Raw genomic sequence first — 17,709 nt, 5'->3', positions numbered from 1 at the left:
GCCTATAACTTTTACATTATTACTCATACGATGTTCCCACTTTGCATTTCACAAATACAAATAACATAGAGCTTAACTTGATTTATCGAGTAATTTTTGATGTGTTCTACTATTTTCTATATTATTTAAAAGATATTAGAATTGTTAAAAAACATACTATTTTATCCTCCCACCACATCTACCATTTAAAATGCTCAAATTGTATGGATCTAGTGATGATTAGATTGGGAAAGTATAATGTGGGTATAAGATAAAATTACAAATCTAACGGTTTGATTTTTGTAGATTTACTTTGGAAAATTTATTATGACTGTCAGAGGCCCATTAAATCAATAGTAATTTAATTCTAGAAAATTAAATATTGAATCTTTCAATCTAAAAACTCATGGGATCAATACTCTTGTTGCCATGAATTTATCAAAAAAAATTTGGCTTGATTTGAGTATGGGAAGGTCCATTTTCAATCCTCCCAAGTGAAAATTCCCATATTGTGTCCACTCTCCCCTTTTCAAGTCTAAAACCAATCCTAGTTAGGTTTGGAAATCTAGGCTTGGTAAACTTCACAGCTTAGGTTTCATTCCATGTGTGAGGCTTGGGTAGGCCCAAACCTTATACATGCATGCCACTTTATGTCCACGTGAGCATCGAGAGGATCCACATAAGCAGCTTGCCACCTCAGCTTGCCACCTCCACCTTCCATGTCAACATGGTCAACCTAGTTGACTCCCCACCTCATCATCCTAGTCATCATTAATGCCACATCATCTTGCCACCTTTGCATGCCACCTCGCACATGGTGACATGGCATGCCACATCATGGAATTGCCATATCAACCATAATAGTGCCACATGTCAAGAGAATGCCACGTGTCATGCACGCTTGTGACACGTGGCATCTCCTTCCCACCTCCCCTCTTTTTTCAAAAACATATTTTTGGAAAAGTTAATTTAGTAATTTAGAGAAATAGAATATAGAAATTTAAATAATAAAATATATGTAACTTATTAAATAAAAGAATTTAAAATCACTAATTTAAAAGGATTATATTTTGGGATTAGATCAATAAAAATATTATTAAAGATCATATTATTAATTTTAAAAAAATAAATTTTTTATTTTTATATTTCTTGAAAATTTTTTATGTAGAATAAACCTTTGAATAAAATATGAAAAAAATACTTTATTTAAAAAAAGCAGTTATATAATTATAAAATAAAAGATTTCTTTAAAGATATATTTATATATATTTATATATCTGGTAATGATAAATATTTAGACTTGTTAATAAATATTATAAATAATATTAATTTTTAAGTGGATAATAGTTTATCTTTAAATATCTTTATGTTTATCTTAGTTATCCAATCAATCTTAGATAGGAAATCCAGTGAGATTTGAAGTGGATAACCTATTTTTCCTATATAATCACACATCTCTAGTACTATCCCACACTTATCTGTAGTACTATCCCATCATTGAGCCCTTATAATATTTTCTCTCTTAGCTTCCTTGAGAATGGGTTCTCAAAGCCGTAGGAGTCGGAAACGTGATAGGACTAGACTCCCCCCCATCCACCAAGTTCAAGAGGAGGAGAGGAGAAGGGTAGCTCGTGAGAGAAAGAGAGAGTGGAGAGCACGTCAACGAGCAACACCTTCCGTTGGCGATGATCCAAGCCTTGCTCCTCCTCTTCCACTTCCTCTCCCTTCGCCCTCTTCCCCCCCACTACCCCTTAGTTTAGATAATCCACATGAACCCGCCCTTCTTGAGTCCTCTCTTCTACAAGAACCCACCCCCCCTCCTTCGGGCGCCCTTCGTGTGGATAGGAAAGAACTATCAAAGTCAGGGGCACATCGTCGTGCCCATGCAATCTTCCAATCCTATTTCAAAGACCTCACATCTTCATCACAGGCATGTGTGCTTGATGCTTTGATTGATCTGCCCAACATGGCCAACTGCAGGGCGCTTTCCGACATTGGAGGTCGAAGAGAGAGGAGAGCTGGCATGGCGGTGCTACAAAGTGTTCGTCATTCCTATATAGTTAACAAGAAGAGGAACTCTGCGGACGCTTTGGCTGCTCGACGGGCTATTGTGGCAGCCATAAGTAGCTCCCAAATGAAGGGTAAGGTTAGTGCCACATCTCGCATCCTTTCCATAGCACCACACGCACTTAGAGTTGGGTCTATTAGGCGACAAAGTTTAGATGCCAATGAGGTTGGTGCTATGTGGGCGAGTAGTGGTCGTGTAGCTAGGCATGATCGCCTACTAGATGAAACCACTAGAACCTTGATAGAAAGTTTTTGGGAGGAGAATTGTCGTGCATCGCCAGTTTTCAAGAAAGCTTTGCGTAAGAGAGTGACAAGAGGAGTGTTCATTGAGCACGGTGCTTGCTTTCTTGAAATGTCCCAAACTGAGTTGTATTCTCAGTTTGTAGCTTCGTATCCAGAGCTTAAAATTGGGCAAAGGTCATTTGAGGGGTGTAAGCCTTGGTTTGTGAGGTACTCACGTCAGCGTGACACATGTTGTTGTCGCTACCATGTTGAGTTCAATCTTTTTTATGATGTGTTCCGTTCTCTTAGTGGGCATAGAGAGTTGCCTCGTAGTCCACGTGATTTCATCCACTCTCTTTTGTGTGCACGCACGGAGGATGCCCAGTTCCATAGGATGCCTTGTGTGGAGAGCAATTGCACATCATGTGGTTCACTTGCACATCTACAGATGGTAGATCTTGATGCAAGTGACCAAGAGATAGTGGCATGGCAACGTTATGAGTATGTGACACACCAGCTCCAGAGTGGTGGACAGTCCAGGAAGTTGCAGCTCGTGGACAAACATACACCACGTTGTCACTTCACAGCCACATTTAGGGAGCAGATCTACCCCTACATACGGCACAGTCATTGTGCCAAGTGGCAGGATCGTCAGTTCCGAGCATGCCTAGCAGAGTTTCCTATTGGTGTGGTCGTCTCTGTGATTGATTTTGCAGAGAACTACACTTTCACACCTTTTCAGGAGATACAATCTGAGTATTACTTCTCAGAGCAGGTAATGGTTATATTTTGTACTATTTGTTTTATGTTTGAGCTTCATTACTTAATTGATTTTTTGTGTCCTAAACGTATGTATTGCTTCCCTCACCAGGTTGCTATTTTGGTCCACATTAGCTATCGACATGCAGAGGCTCATGTAGATGGGATAGCGAGTACCCCCGAGACCCGTGTCATTATTCGAGAGTATCATTTCTATATCAGTGATGATCGTTCACATGATGCACATTTTGTGCAACACTGCTTTCGTCTCCATGACGATTTTTTAGGAGATTGTGGGATCAGACATGTCCAGCGATGGGTTTGGTCGGATGGTTGTGGCGCACAGTTCAAGTCATCACGTCAATTCTATTGGCTCTACAGGTTGTACTTATGGCTTTCTTACATTTTCAATTAAACTAAATTCACTAGAACATCTTAAAGAAAACAATAACTAAGACTATCTTTTATGGATTTATAGGTGGCATGTGCAGTCTAGTATCCCAGTGATTTGGTCATTCTTTGAGACTGGTCACGGGAAGGGTGAGCATGATGGTGCAGGCGTGTGTGTGAAACGTGCCTTGAGGCGTCATCAGCTGCGACAGGATGCTCAGCGGTTCAGAGATGCGGGCCACGTAGTCGAGTGGTGCTCCCAACATTTGTGTGGGAGTGCAGCATCATCGTACCCCAGACGTGATGCTCGGATTGTCAGGAGATTTTTTTGGCATGTGGATGGTGGCACGATTGACCGCAGAGCCTCCCATGATTGTGACACAGTACCTGGCACCTTGGGCTTACATTCCATCAGGAGCACGTGCATGGCGGCCCCCACGATTTACACACGACGGTTTGCATGCTTCTGTGGAGCATGTATGGATGGCGATTGGTCACATTGTGCCTCGAGAGGATGGGCAGATGCATGGATACAGACATTCCTCTCCCCCGAGCATCCTTCACATCCAGGGGTGTCTGTTGAGCACACAGGTCCTGCGTTCATGGTCAGTTATGATGACCTGACAGATTTGCTACAGGAGGGTGATGTATTTGCTGTTATTGCCAGTGAGGGAAACAGCGAGGGAGTAGACTACTATCTGATGAGTTGCACTAGGCCAAAGTGCATGCTTGACCAGGATACAGTGGATGATCATGGGTTTTCTTATGACGCCCATAGCATGATTGTGGCAGGCCGGTTCTACCAGCAGATTCGACTTCATCGGGGGAGTCTTGAGTTCCAGCAGTGGAAGTGGGAGTTAGAGGCATTTCAGTTCTCTCATCTAGTGGTTGCTACCAGGCTCACTCTTGTTCGAGTACAGAGCCGAAAACACAGTTCTCACCCTCGTTTTCGGCTTCGAGTGGATGACCATGAGAGCATTCTAGAGCAGTTGAGAGCTAGAGAGGGTGCTGCTGACTAGATCTCTATCTTGATAGTGACTAAACTCAGACTAGCTGGGTTAGCTCACTTACATTGTACTTAGATTTTTGGGCAGTGACTAACCTCAGACTAGCTGGGGTAGCTCATTTTCATTCTGATGTACTTATTTGATGTTTATATCATTATGAGTTTTCTCATTATTGAGTATCATTACATTTTAGTTGATGTTCTTGATTTTATTATATTTTTTAACACTTTGGCTATCATATTGTTTGTTGAAAATCTCCATGCCATCGTACCCAAACATGCTCCGATGGGGACCAAACTTTGCAAGCATGTGGGGGTGGGCCCCCCCCACATGCTTGCAAAGTTTGGTCCCCATCGGAGCATGTTTGGGTTGGCAATGGGCGCCCAGTGCGGTTTTTTCAAGTCTCTTGGTGCTTAAGAGGCCATGGAAAATCCGGGCCTTCCCCATACCATCGTACCCAAACATGCTACGATGGGGACCAAACTTTGCAAGCGTGTGGGGGTGGGCCCCCCCCCACATGCTTGCAAAGTTTGGTCCCCATCGGAGCATGTTTGGGTTGGCAATGGGCGCCCAGTGCGGTTTTTTCAAGCCTCTTGGTGCTTAAGAGGCCATGGAAAATCCGGGCCTTCCCCATACCATCGTACCCAAACATGCTCCGATGGGGACCAAACTTTGCAAGCGTGTGGGGGTGGGCCCCCCCCACATGCTTGCAAAGTTTGGTCCCCATCGGAGCATGTTTGGGTTGGCAATGGGCGCCCAGTGCGGTTTTTTCAAGTCTCTTGGTGCTTAAGAGGCCATGGAAAATCCGGGCCTTCCCCATACCATCGTACCCAAAACATGCTCTGATGGGGACCAAACTTTGCAAGCGTGTGGGGGTGGGCCCCCCCCACATGCTTGCAAAGTTTGGTCCCCATCGGAGCATGTTTGGGTTGGCAATGGGCGCCCAGTGCGGTTTTTTCAAGTCTCTTGGTGCTTAAGAGGCCATGGAAAATCCGGGCCTTCCCCATACCATCGTACCCAAACATGCTCCGATGGGGACCAAACTTTGCAAGCATGTGGGGGTGGGCCCCCCCCACATGCTTGCAAAGTTTGGTCCCCATCGGAGCATGTTTGGGTTGGCAATCGGCGCCCAGTGCGGGTTTTTCAAGTCTCTTGGTGCTCTTGAGGCCATGGAAAATCCGGGCCTTCCCCATACCATCGTACCCAAACATGCTCCGATGGGGACCAAACTTTGCAAGCGTGTGGGGGGGGCCCACCCCCACATGCTTGCAAAGTTTGGTCCCCATCGGAGCATGTTTGGGTTGGCAATGGGTGCCCAGTGCGGTTTTTTCAAGTCTCTTGGTGCTTAAGAGGCCATGGAAAATCCAGGCCTTCCCCATACCATCGTACCCAAACATGCTCCGATGGGGACCAAACTTTGCAAGCGTGTGGGGGTGGGCCCCCCCCACATGCTTGCAAAGTTTGGTCCCCATCGGAGCATGTTTGGGTACGATGGTATGGGGAAGGCCCGGATTTTCCATGGCCTCTTAAGCACCAAGAGACTTGAAAAACCCGCACTGGGCGCCGATTGCCAATCCAAACATGCTCCGATGGGGACCAAACTTTGCAAGCATGTGGGGGGGGCCCACCCCCACATGCTTGCAAAGTTTGGTCCCCATCGGAGCATGTTTGGGTACGATGGTATGGGGAAGGCCCGGATTTTCCATGGCCTCTTAAGCACCAAGAGACTTGAAAAAACCGCACTGGGCGCCCATTGCCAACCCAAACATGCTCCGATGGGGACCAAACTTTGCAAGCATGTGGGGGTGGGCCCCCCCCACATGCTTGCAAAGTTTGGTCCCCATCGGAGCATGTTTGGGTACGATGGTATGGGGAAGGCCCGGATTTTCCATGGCCTCTTAAGCACCAAGAGACTTGAAAAACCCGCACTGGGCGCCGATTGCAAACCCAAACATGCTCCAATGGGGACCAAACTTTGCAAGCATGTGGGGGGGGCCCACCCCCACACGCTTGCAAAGTTTGGTCCCCATCGGAGCATGTTTGGGTACGATGGTATGGGGAAGGCCCGGATTTTCGATGGCCTCTTAAGCACCAAGAGGCTTGAAAAAACCGCACTGGGCGCCCATTGCCAACCCAAACATGCTCCGATGGGGACCAAACTTTGCAAGCATGTGGGGGTGGGCCCCCCCACATGCTTGCAAAGTTTGGTCCCCATCGGAGCATGTTTGGGTACGATGGTATGGGGAAGGCCCGGATTTTCCATGGCCTCTTAAGCACCAAGAGACTTGAAAAAACCGCACTGGGCGCCCATTGCCAACCCAAACATGCTCCGATGGGGACCAAACTTTGCAAGCATGTGGGGGGGGCCCACCCCCACACGCTTGCAAAGTTTGGTCCCCATCGGAGCATGTTTGGGTACGATGGTATGGGGAAGGCCCGGATTTTCCATGGCCTCTTAAGCACCAAGAGACTTGAAAAAACCGCACTGGGCGCCCATTGCCAACCCAAACATGCTCCGATGGGGACCAAACTTTGCAAGCTTGTGGGGGGGGCCCACCCCCACATGCTTGCAAAGTTTGGTCCCCATCGGAGCATGTTTGGGTACGATGGTATGGGGAAGGCCCGGATTTTCCATGGCCTCTTAAGCACCAAGAGACTTGAAAAACCCGCACTGGGCGCCGATTGCCAATCCAAACATGCTCCGATGGGGACCAAACTTTGCAAGCATGTGGGGGGGGCCCACCCCCACACGCTTGCAAAGTTTGGTCCCCATCGGAGCATGTTTGGGTACGATGGTATGGGGAAGGCCCGGATTTTCCATGGCCTCTTAAGCACCAAGAGACTTGAAAAAACCGCACTGGGCGCCCATTGCCAACCCAAACATGCTCCGATGGGGACCAATCTTTGCAAGCATGTGGGGGTGGGCCCCCCCCACATGCTTGCAAAGTTTGGTCCCCATCGGAGCATGTTTGGGTACGATGGTATGGGGAAGGCCCGGATTTTCCATGGCCTCTTAAGCACCAAGAGACTTGAAAAAACCGCACTGGGCGCCCATTGCCAACCCAAACATGCTCCGATGGGGACCAAACTTTGCAAGCATGTGGGGGGGGCCCACCCCCACACGCTTGCAAAGTTTGGTCCCCATCGGAGCATGTTTGGGTACGATGGTATGGGGAAGGCCCGGATTTTCCATGGCCTCTTAAGCACCAAGAGACTTGAAAAACCCGCACTGGGCGCCGATTGCCAACCCAAACATGCTTCGATGGGGACCAAACTTTGCAAGCATGTGGGGGGGGCCCACCCCCACACGCTTGCAAAGTTTGGTCCCCATCGGAGCATGTTTGGGTACGATGGTATGGGGAAGGCCCGGATTTTCCATGGCCTCTTAAGCACCAAGAGACTTGAAAAAACCACACTGGGCGCCCATTGCCAACCCAAACATGCTCCGATGGGGACCAAACTTTGCAAGCATGTGGGGGGGGCCCACCCCCACATGCTTGCAAAGTTTGGTCCCCATCGGAGCATGTTTGGGTACGATGGCATGGAGATTTTCAACAAACAATATGATAGCAAAAGTGTTAAGAAATATAATAAAATCAAGAACATCAACTAAAATGTAATGATACTCAATAATGAGAAAACTCATAATGATATAAACATCAAATAAGTACATCAGAATGAAAATGAGCTACCCCAGCTAGCCTTAGGTTAGTCACTGCCCAAAAATCTAAGTACAATGTAAGTGAGCTAACCCAGCTAGTCTGAGTTTAGTCACTATCAACAGCAACCCAATCAAAATCGTCATCTCTAACTGCCGGTCGACGTGCGCGTCGAGGCTGCTGTGCACGTCGAGGCGGCTGTGCCGGCTGCGGGGGTCGTCGAATGTCTGCGGGGAGGTCTGCCTCAAAGGAAGGATCGTGAGCTGGTGCCGGTATACTCGGGAGCTCACGAGTCCCAAAAGCTGCTATGGCCCTCTCTCTCTCTCTGCGTCGTGCTAATGCAAGACGCCTCTGTCTGTACACCCAAAATCTATAATCTGCAATGGTGCGTGTCTGCCACTCTGCTCGTGTAAGCTCCTCTGCTGTAAGGACACGCTGCTCATGAGAAGCAGCACTGCTGCTAGCACCATCACCCGCTGTGCCACTAGGGCCAGCACCACCCACGCGCTCAAATGCTGTCACCTGGCTCTCATGTAGCACTCTCTGGTAAGCGTCGAACTCATGTGAGCTCCACTCTATCTCAGGAGGCACCTCAGGCTCCTGGGCTCTATCGTCGAAGGCATCGAGTCCCAAGTCCATAGCTGATGTAAAGTCGACAGGCCTCCCAGTCCTGGCATCTACTCGTACAAGGCCTGGGTGAAGATCATCGATGCCCAATACCCTGTACGTCGCTAAGTCGACGCGTGCACGGCAGGATGGGCATGCTGAGAACCGGACGAGCTCCTGGGTGATGCAAGACAAGTGGAAAATATGTCCACATCCTAGGGCATATCCTCCTGTACTGTCAATGTCCTCGATACATAAACAGCAGCACGCATCCCGTAGGAAGGGAGGTGCATCCTGAGGGAGAGGTCGTCGAAAAACCTCTGTGATAGGCCGTGGATATAACGGTAGGTAAGGCACTGTCACATCGGATGATCTACGATACTCTCGAACATGCAGCATCAGCTGCTCTGCCCTGTGCTGGGCAATCTGCTCCATGATCTGATGATGCTGTGCCTCAGCTCTGGAGCTCTCTACCTCGGTCCGAGCCTACGCAAAAAAGTAAAGCATTAAAATATTTGGTTAGTCTCTCATTAGGTATTACTTAAAGAAATTTGTAACTTAAACGTGCAAGAGAAACCTACCTGCTGGATGTCGGACTCTCTCAGATGCTGTGCCTCTGCAGTAGCTGCCTCTGCCATCTGTAATGCAGCTCGGAGGCGGTCTATCTCCGCTCTCGCCTCTACCAACTCCTGAGTGAGCCTCTGAGTGGCAGGTGTGGGAACCTGCGTGACACAATCAACCATGCTGCTCATGTAAAAATATAGAAAAGTACATATAAACATGAAGATAAATGACCAAAAAAACTTAAGACGTAATATATATGTAAATACCTCCACATCTGTCGTCGGTATAGCTCGTGAGAATAGGCGCACCACGTGCTGGATGCTCTCCGTGGTACTCCGTACGTCAATGCCGACCTGCGTGCCAAGAGCCTCTACTGTCGACAATGGCACAAAGGAAGGATCTGTGGCGGCAGGTGCTACACGAAGTGCTGGTGGAGGCCGCCTACCCTGGTCCTGGAGACGGCCTCGGCCAGCACCACCACTCGGACGATGGCTGGTGTAATCGACCTCCTCCCCTAAGACAAACTCCGCATATAACTGCTTTGCGAAGTATATGGGGATCTGGCGGTTGTTCGGCATCCTCCCATATGCGGCAACATATCGACTATAGATATGTGCCGCCATACGAGGATGCGAACACCGCGAAATAGTGAGGGGCTTCCCCGCCCCGGGCCTCATCCCACGACTATCGAGGAAAAGATCTAGGAAAGCCCCATCCCTAATAGGAGCAAGATCACAGACCTGACAATATGTCAGGCCATGTGACACCGGAGCAGCGCGATGGTGGGCTATCCACTCATCTACATAAACAATATCGTGAAGGCTACGAAGGGACGCAAGCATCGCCTCCAAGTCTGCCACGATATGTAATGTAGACGGAGTGTCTCTAGCACTCCTACGGATAGCCGCTAGCTCACGGTCTATCTCCGCGATGAGGTCCGCAATAGATGAGCGGCCCTCCTCGTGGCCCTCCTCGTGGCCCTCCATGCTAAAACCTAAGCCCAATGTGAAGGGTCCAATGTGAAGGGTCTAATGTGAAAGGTCTAATGCTTAGTGCTAAGTAGCACTAATGAAGCTAAAAACAAAGCTAATGGGCTCACTAACACTAATCCAAATCAAGAGAGAGCAAGGGAGTGAAAACGACTTGTGAAAATGAGCCAAAAAAAAAAGTTTTCCGGTTTTATAACCTCGATCGAGGTTCGGTAACATCATGCAATTTAGGGTTTGCAAGATTAACGCTCTGGATATTAGGGTTAGTGCAACATACGGCCAAGATACACACCTAATTCTAGGGTTGGGGAAGGATCGACGGCTGAGATTTGATATTAATATCTCGATCGAGGTAATTGGACGGCCACGATTTAGAGGCATTACCACGAAAAGGTATCTCGACGGTCAAGATTCATTATATACCTCGATCGAGATATTTAAACGGCCGAGATCGCATCTTCCAGCGTACGTGAATGGACGGTATAGATTGCGTTTCCTTATCTCGATCGAGATAATTGGACGGTGGATATTGCATCTACGTATCTCGATCGAGATATTCGGACGGTGCAGATTGAATCTCTATATCACGATCGAGATATTTGGACGGCTGAGATTTGAACTCAGTATCTCGATCGAGATATGGGGACGGTGGAGATTGTATCCGATTACCTCGAACAATGAATGGTCGCGATTGGATGTATATTTCTCGTTCGAGATACGTGGACGATGGAGATGTGCTAGTCAAATATGCCTACGGGGATACAGCGTGGCCCTGATGTGGATCCGAGTGGCATAGATATCTCGATCGAGATATTGTGGTGGCGGTGACATGTATTGGTGACATGGATGACGCCTGGAAAGCCGGACCTGCTAGCGTGGCATTAGTTGGCATCTCGATCGAGATATGTCGATTTAGGCTCGGGAGCCACGTGTCGTCTTTTGATTCGCGTCACTATCACGATCGAGGTACTCCGCCCGAGATGGATGGATGTCCCAATTTTGGAGAGAGTGAACGAAAGTGAGTACCCTCATCTTGCAACCACCCTTCGCAAGATGCGCGAATTATGAGACTTAGAGAAAAAATTAAATCAGGATTAACCACCAAGAAAAAGTCTCAAAGAGAGCAAGATTCAAGATAAGAACAAGATTTAAACTTTATTCATTCTCGGAACTTATACAGTAAAGATAGAAGAACTCTTTACACTTCCATAAGCCCGTCCATCATATGATCACAAAAGCAGCACTCACAAGCTGCACAAGTATAGGGTAACTCATCTATGAGAATGATTCTGCTGGATATTGCCGCACCTATCTCAGTGGTATGAGGTGATCTAACAAAAGGACCTCTGAGAGGCAAGCCAAAAACGGGGTAAAGGCATATCTTCTCATGAGGAAGAAAACACGCCAATAAGAAGACCCGCTCAGAAAACCCAGGATGCCTTGATCTCATAACGCAGTAGTATCGGGGACCCAAACCCAAGGCTTCAATAACCATGGCCAAGCGGACATTGTTGCGAAAGTGCTGCTGACCCCAGGGTGTTACCCTAGTTATGTCTTGATAGGTCCGCCATTTGGTCTGCGCTACAGAAGTTCCCAAGTGAGGGAAAAGTGAGCGCTCATACTGTTCTATAAAATCCTTCTTCACAGACTCACTTGCGTCTTGAAGGTGAGGAATCATTATGGATAAAACTAATTCTTGTTGCTAAGCCATGAAGGAGATTAGGAAGAAAGGAGATCGATGGGAGTAAGATTACTGTGAGCGACAAGTAAAAGTTACGACTTATATAAAGGAAGGAGCTAGCGTAACTTAGAAGCCAACGGTAGCTTGCCACTGAAGTTTTACCGTCTTTCCATGATTTGGGTTTGGCACAATTTTCTATAGAAGGCATTAAGAACTTTGAGATGAGGAGATAAAAGAAGCTCGTAAGCTAAGTCACTTACTTTGTTTGAAGTCAGATAAGGCTCACAATATCTGGGGGATAACTTCTTAAACTCCCCAATAGATAAAGAACTTCTTTTGTGCCGTACTCGAATGAAGACCAAAACCTTGGTATCCAAAACACCGATTCTCCCTCTGAACTCGTTGTTCTGAATCCTTAAAACAGGTGGGACTCTTGAGAAGTATTCAGGAAAAAGGTTCTTCCTTTTTTAAACAGAATCTTTCTTTTATTTTAGAGAGGGAATAATTATAAGATCAAAAAGGGAGATTCTTACTCCTGTATACCTCGAAGGCTGGGGGAGAATCTTACATTCTACCCCACTTAAAAAGTGCGAGATGTCCTCATCTCATAAAGTAGAGGACAACTCTTTTTCTTAAGATCCAATTTTATTCTGGGGTTCCTTATATTCTGGTCAACCCAACAGAATACTGGGATAAATATCCCTTAGAACTCATCATTAAATAACAATTCATTCAGATCATATCATTCATATCTTTAACATGATAAAGGTTCATTAGACCGAAAAATTTCCTTCTGAGCATTCCTCCACGGGAATTTCAGTCAAGTAAGTTCTCAATTTGTCATCCCTTAACTTGATCTAACGGTCAAGTGTTAACAGTAGCAATTTGACAGCAAAATCCACTAATCTCATAGTGATTTGCTGAATCATTTTCATCATTTATCATTACAGGGACTCGTCCCAATCATCCACCTTGTGGTTTCGCTCAGCTTATTACATTTCAATTCATTTTCAGGGATCATCATTTTTCAATCAGAATCCAAATCAATTCATCGGTTTCCAAACAGAACTAAAAATCATATCAACCACATTCGAAATCATCATCTGGATAGCATTAACGCTTATAATTTCAAGTCTTAGATTTACTCGTATATACTGTCAGTAAAGAGCTGCAGTTATACTCTCGGTATATACGGTAGTCACGGCCCTTGGAATTATAAGGTAAATACCATCATGTCTAGGCCTCAAGCAAGTCACGGATTCTATATAATTGCGGTACTTCCATCTGAAGACCCAATTACCAATTTACGAATTTCAGTTTGAATATCAAATTGTATGAATTATATCACACAATTACAACCTTTTTTGTGCTTCTTGATAAATTTTTGACATATTTGGTTTCTTAGTTGATCTTTATTAGCCAAATGCTCTGATACCAACTGTGAGATCCCCCTGTTCCCACCGACGAGCAACAGATTCGGGGTACTAGCAGCGGAAGTAGCACTTCTCACGCGGGACAGGGGTCCCACATTCGGGGCCTCGTCCACGGATATCCGGACAAGAGACTAATCCGTCGGTTTTTCCAAAACCGAACCCGGAAAAAACTTCCCTTACCCGGAAAGCACGGGCGATTCCACCAGGATAATTTTTTACTCTAACGTAGTCAAGATCATTACTGATCACGCTGATCCAACTGCACCTATAAAGATACTCGATCGGATCAAGGAAGAAACTTGCACTTGGATCATTGGGATCAACGCTTTTTTCCCCATCAAGAGGCACAGCCATTGATTCCTATCCATAGAACAATTACTATCCGGGACTTACTTCGTCTATCGTAATAACAGAAATTGAGTCTCGGTTTACGGATCCATCAGTGCAGCCTAACCCCATCCGATCCCATGGGTTAGCCAACCGCCCAACCACTGTAGTGATGGGATCCAATTTGGAATTTGGTTAGGTTTTGTCCCGGGTACCAAGGAAAAGAGTTCCAAGGCCCCCTAGCCGGAAGTTCATGCAAACATAAAATTAGGCACACCACTTACACACCCAATATGAAATTGCCTTATTCTTAGCATCAGCTAACTTTAAAAGAATCCTTTAATGAAACCATAGTACCACTGATCACAGTCTTCCAAATTATCCGGTTGATTCTCAAATTTCCCATCATTCCTTCATCATCAGAGTATCTATGGCATCATTGGCAACTAGAACGCTCACCACCTGTCCACTCAGAGGCCGTTTCCATAGTTCCTAGCCCATAATACTCGGCAATATAATCATTTATCAAGATGGACTCTCGTTGAAGATCAGCAAGATCAACCAATAGATCCATATAAAAGGGCCATGGACTCATCCGTTGAGGACCAGCAAGGTCAGTCAACCAGATCCATGCCCGGTTTCACAAAACAACTCTTACTCCTTGTTCCAATATCTTCCACGACGCACGTGTGGGTATCTTCGGCGACCCAGAGCCCGAGCACCGTATGGTCAGCACCCTCTAGGATCCTTCGCAGGTGACCTAGCGCTTCACTCATAGGCCGCTTCCTTGGTCCCTCATCCACCGTACCGGAAGCTCACCATTTAAATCGAACCGAGGCTGGTCAAGACCTCGGTCGACCTTGCTACGCGAGACGTCCTCCATTGACTCTCCGTCAGCAGTTGCAACTTTATCAGTTAGGTCTCCACGACCTTAAACACATGACGGTCAAAATGCTTCCCCAGCATTCTTGACATAAAACAGCCATTTACAAACAGCATTTACAAACAGTTTACAAATACAATTTCTATATTAACTCTCATTTTTCCACATTATCCCTCATTAATCCACATTACTTATTCCACATTCCATTTATATGTGTACTCATCCAATCACATCATTTTTCATCTCTTCACTTCAGATTCCTTCACATCACATATCATATATTCACATCCATATCCACATCCATACATCCACATCCACATCCACATTCACATCTACATACTTACCTCCATTTTCACATCCTCATTTATACATCCACATCCCATATCCACATTCATACATACACATCCATATCCACATCCATAAATCCACATCCACATGCATACATCCACTATCACGTCTTCATTCATACATCCACATCCACATCCACATCCATATACATACATACATCCACATCCACATTCTCATTCACATCTATACATCCACATCTACATCCACATACATACATACATCCACATCCACATTCCACATTCACATCTATACATCCACATCTACATCCACATTCACATACATCCACATCCACATCTACATCCACATTCACATACATCCACATCCACATTTCCATTCACATCTATACATCCACATCTACATGCACATACATACATACATCCACATCCACATCCACATACATACATACATCCACATCCACTTTCCACATTCACATCTATACATCCACATCTACATCCACATTCACATACATCCACATCCACATTCACATACATCCACATCCACATCCACATACATACATACATCCACATCCACTTTCCACATTCACATCTATACATCCACATCTACATCCACATTCACATACATCCACATCCACATTCACATACATCTACATCCACATTCACATACATCCACATCCACATCCACATTTTCATTCACATCTATACATCCACCTCTACATCCACATACATACATACATCCATATCCACATTCCACATTCACATCTATACAACCACATCTACATCCACATTCACATCTATGCATATACATCTTCATGCATACATCCATTTTCACATTCATACATCCACACTCCCATCTCCACATCCACACATCCACATACATACATCCATTTCCACATTCCCATTCATATAACCCCATATGCCTTCACATCTAATCTTTTACATCACATCCATTCTTGCCCTATCATCACAACCCATATACATCTTATCCTATCACATACACTTCTTACCTCATCTCATACACATCTTATCACATCTTAATTCATCTTATTACCTCTTATCACATCTTATACACCTCTTATCACATCCTATCACATCTCATATCTATTTATAGAATACAAGAGAACTCTTATATTTGATATAAGATTTCTTTACACATTTATTTATGCATAAATTCCATTTAAGGAGATTAATACTTTCGAAGTAAAAATCAATCTTTTTTTGCATCTTCCTATGCATAAATTCATTTTAAATGAAAATGATACTTTTGAATTAAAATTCAATCTTTTATGCATCTTCCTATGCATAAATTCAATTTAGATGAGAATGACACTTTTGAATCAATCTTTTATGCATCTTCCTATGCATAAATTCAATTTGGTAGGAATTACACTTTTAGAATAAAAGAATTTCTCTTATGCATGTAATTTATGCATAAAATCCATTTATGAGGAAAATCACTCTTTTAGTATAAAAAGAATATCTTTTATGCATGCCTATATGCATGAAATCCAATATGATAAAAGTAACACTCTTACAATAAAATAATCAACTTTTATGCATACCTCTATGCATGAAATTCAATTATGATAAAAGTCACACTTTTATAATAAAATAATCAACTTTTATGCATACTTCTATGCATGAAAATTAAAAATGATAAAAGTAACACTTTTGATATAAAAATTTTTCCTTTATGCATACTTCTATGCATGAAAATTAAAAATGATAAAAGTAACACTTTTGATATAAAAATTTTCCTTTATACATACTTCTATGCATGAAAATTAAAAATGATAAAAATAACACTTTTGATATAAAAATTTATCCATTATGCATACTTCTATGCATGAAATAAAAATGGTAAAAATAACACTTTTGATATAAAAATTTATCCATTATGCATACTTCTATGCATGAAATAAAAATGGTAAAAATAACACTTTTGATATAAAAATTTATCCATTATGCATACTTCTATGCATGAAATAAAAATGGTAAAAATAACACTTTTGATATAAAAATTTATCCATTATGCATACTTCTATGCATGAAATAAAAATGGTAAAAATAACACTTTTGATATAAAAACTTATCCTTTATGCATGATATTAAAATTTAATTTCTCCATGATTATAATGAAATTCTTTCAATTAATCTAGGATGATAATTCCTAGAATATGGTAGGAAGTCCTCTTTTTATGCTCCTCTTTTTATGCTTTGAATGAAATTATTTTATGCATAATTTTTATAAAAATTTTGCCATAGCTCCGCTGCTATGACTGATAAATCTCAATTTTTCTAAGGGATAATGCTTATCATTAAGAAAATAATTAAAATAATCTCTAATTGGATTATCAATCCATAATGGATTGAATCATTAATATACATAAACTAAAAGCATAGAAAAAAAGCCATTAGTTTGGCCTCAAGCATAGCTTAATCTTGGGTTAAGGAAAAGCTTTATGAAAAGCTTGATTTGGATTGAGAACGGTTCATGAGTATGACCATTTCTTGAGTGAGAGAGAGAATTTACATAAAAATCATTAGAATTTAAACATAAATGAAAATTAACTTCAATAGCATTATGTAACTCTTCACTACTATTCAAACTTCAATAGCATTAAAAAAAACCATAACAATTAAACTTCTCAAGCTTGAGAGGGGTTGAGAAGAGAGAAACATTGAGAAATTATAGAAAGATCAATATTCACTAATTACCTTACAACTTGCTTGATTCTTTGTTCACGGTAGAGGCCCCCAACCAATCAATTGGTTAAGTATGTTGATGGAGCCACTAATTGGGATTGAAGAAAGAGGAAAGCTCCAAAAACTAGTGAA

General features: G+C 43.9%; 1 protein-coding gene across 1 annotated transcript in view; it reads right to left on the bottom strand.

Moving 5' to 3' along the window:
• The window catches only part of LOC147612865 (uncharacterized), a 38,083-nt gene extending 27,425 nt beyond the window's left edge, over nucleotides 1–10,658 (bottom strand). The window contains exons 1-4 of the mRNA XM_086782119.1: nucleotides 10,627–10,658; nucleotides 9,520–9,745; nucleotides 9,271–9,411; nucleotides 8,958–9,175 (exon numbers count right to left, since the gene is read on the bottom strand). Of these exons, the coding sequence (XP_086638245.1) occupies nucleotides 8,958–9,175; nucleotides 9,271–9,411; nucleotides 9,520–9,745; nucleotides 10,627–10,658 (617 nt within the window). The remainder of the gene's footprint in view (nucleotides 1–8,957; nucleotides 9,176–9,270; nucleotides 9,412–9,519; nucleotides 9,746–10,626) is intronic.
• Nucleotides 10,659–17,709: the final 7,051 nt, after the last annotated feature.

This window comes from Cibotium barometz, chromosome 44, assembly GCF_041138505.1.
Source record: "Cibotium barometz isolate CiBa-2024 chromosome 44, ASM4113850v1, whole genome shotgun sequence".
NCBI lineage: Eukaryota > Viridiplantae > Streptophyta > Polypodiopsida > Cyatheales > Cibotiaceae > Cibotium > Cibotium barometz.
Note: the sequence above shows the minus strand (reverse complement) of the source record. Positions and strands in the feature narration are given on the sequence as shown.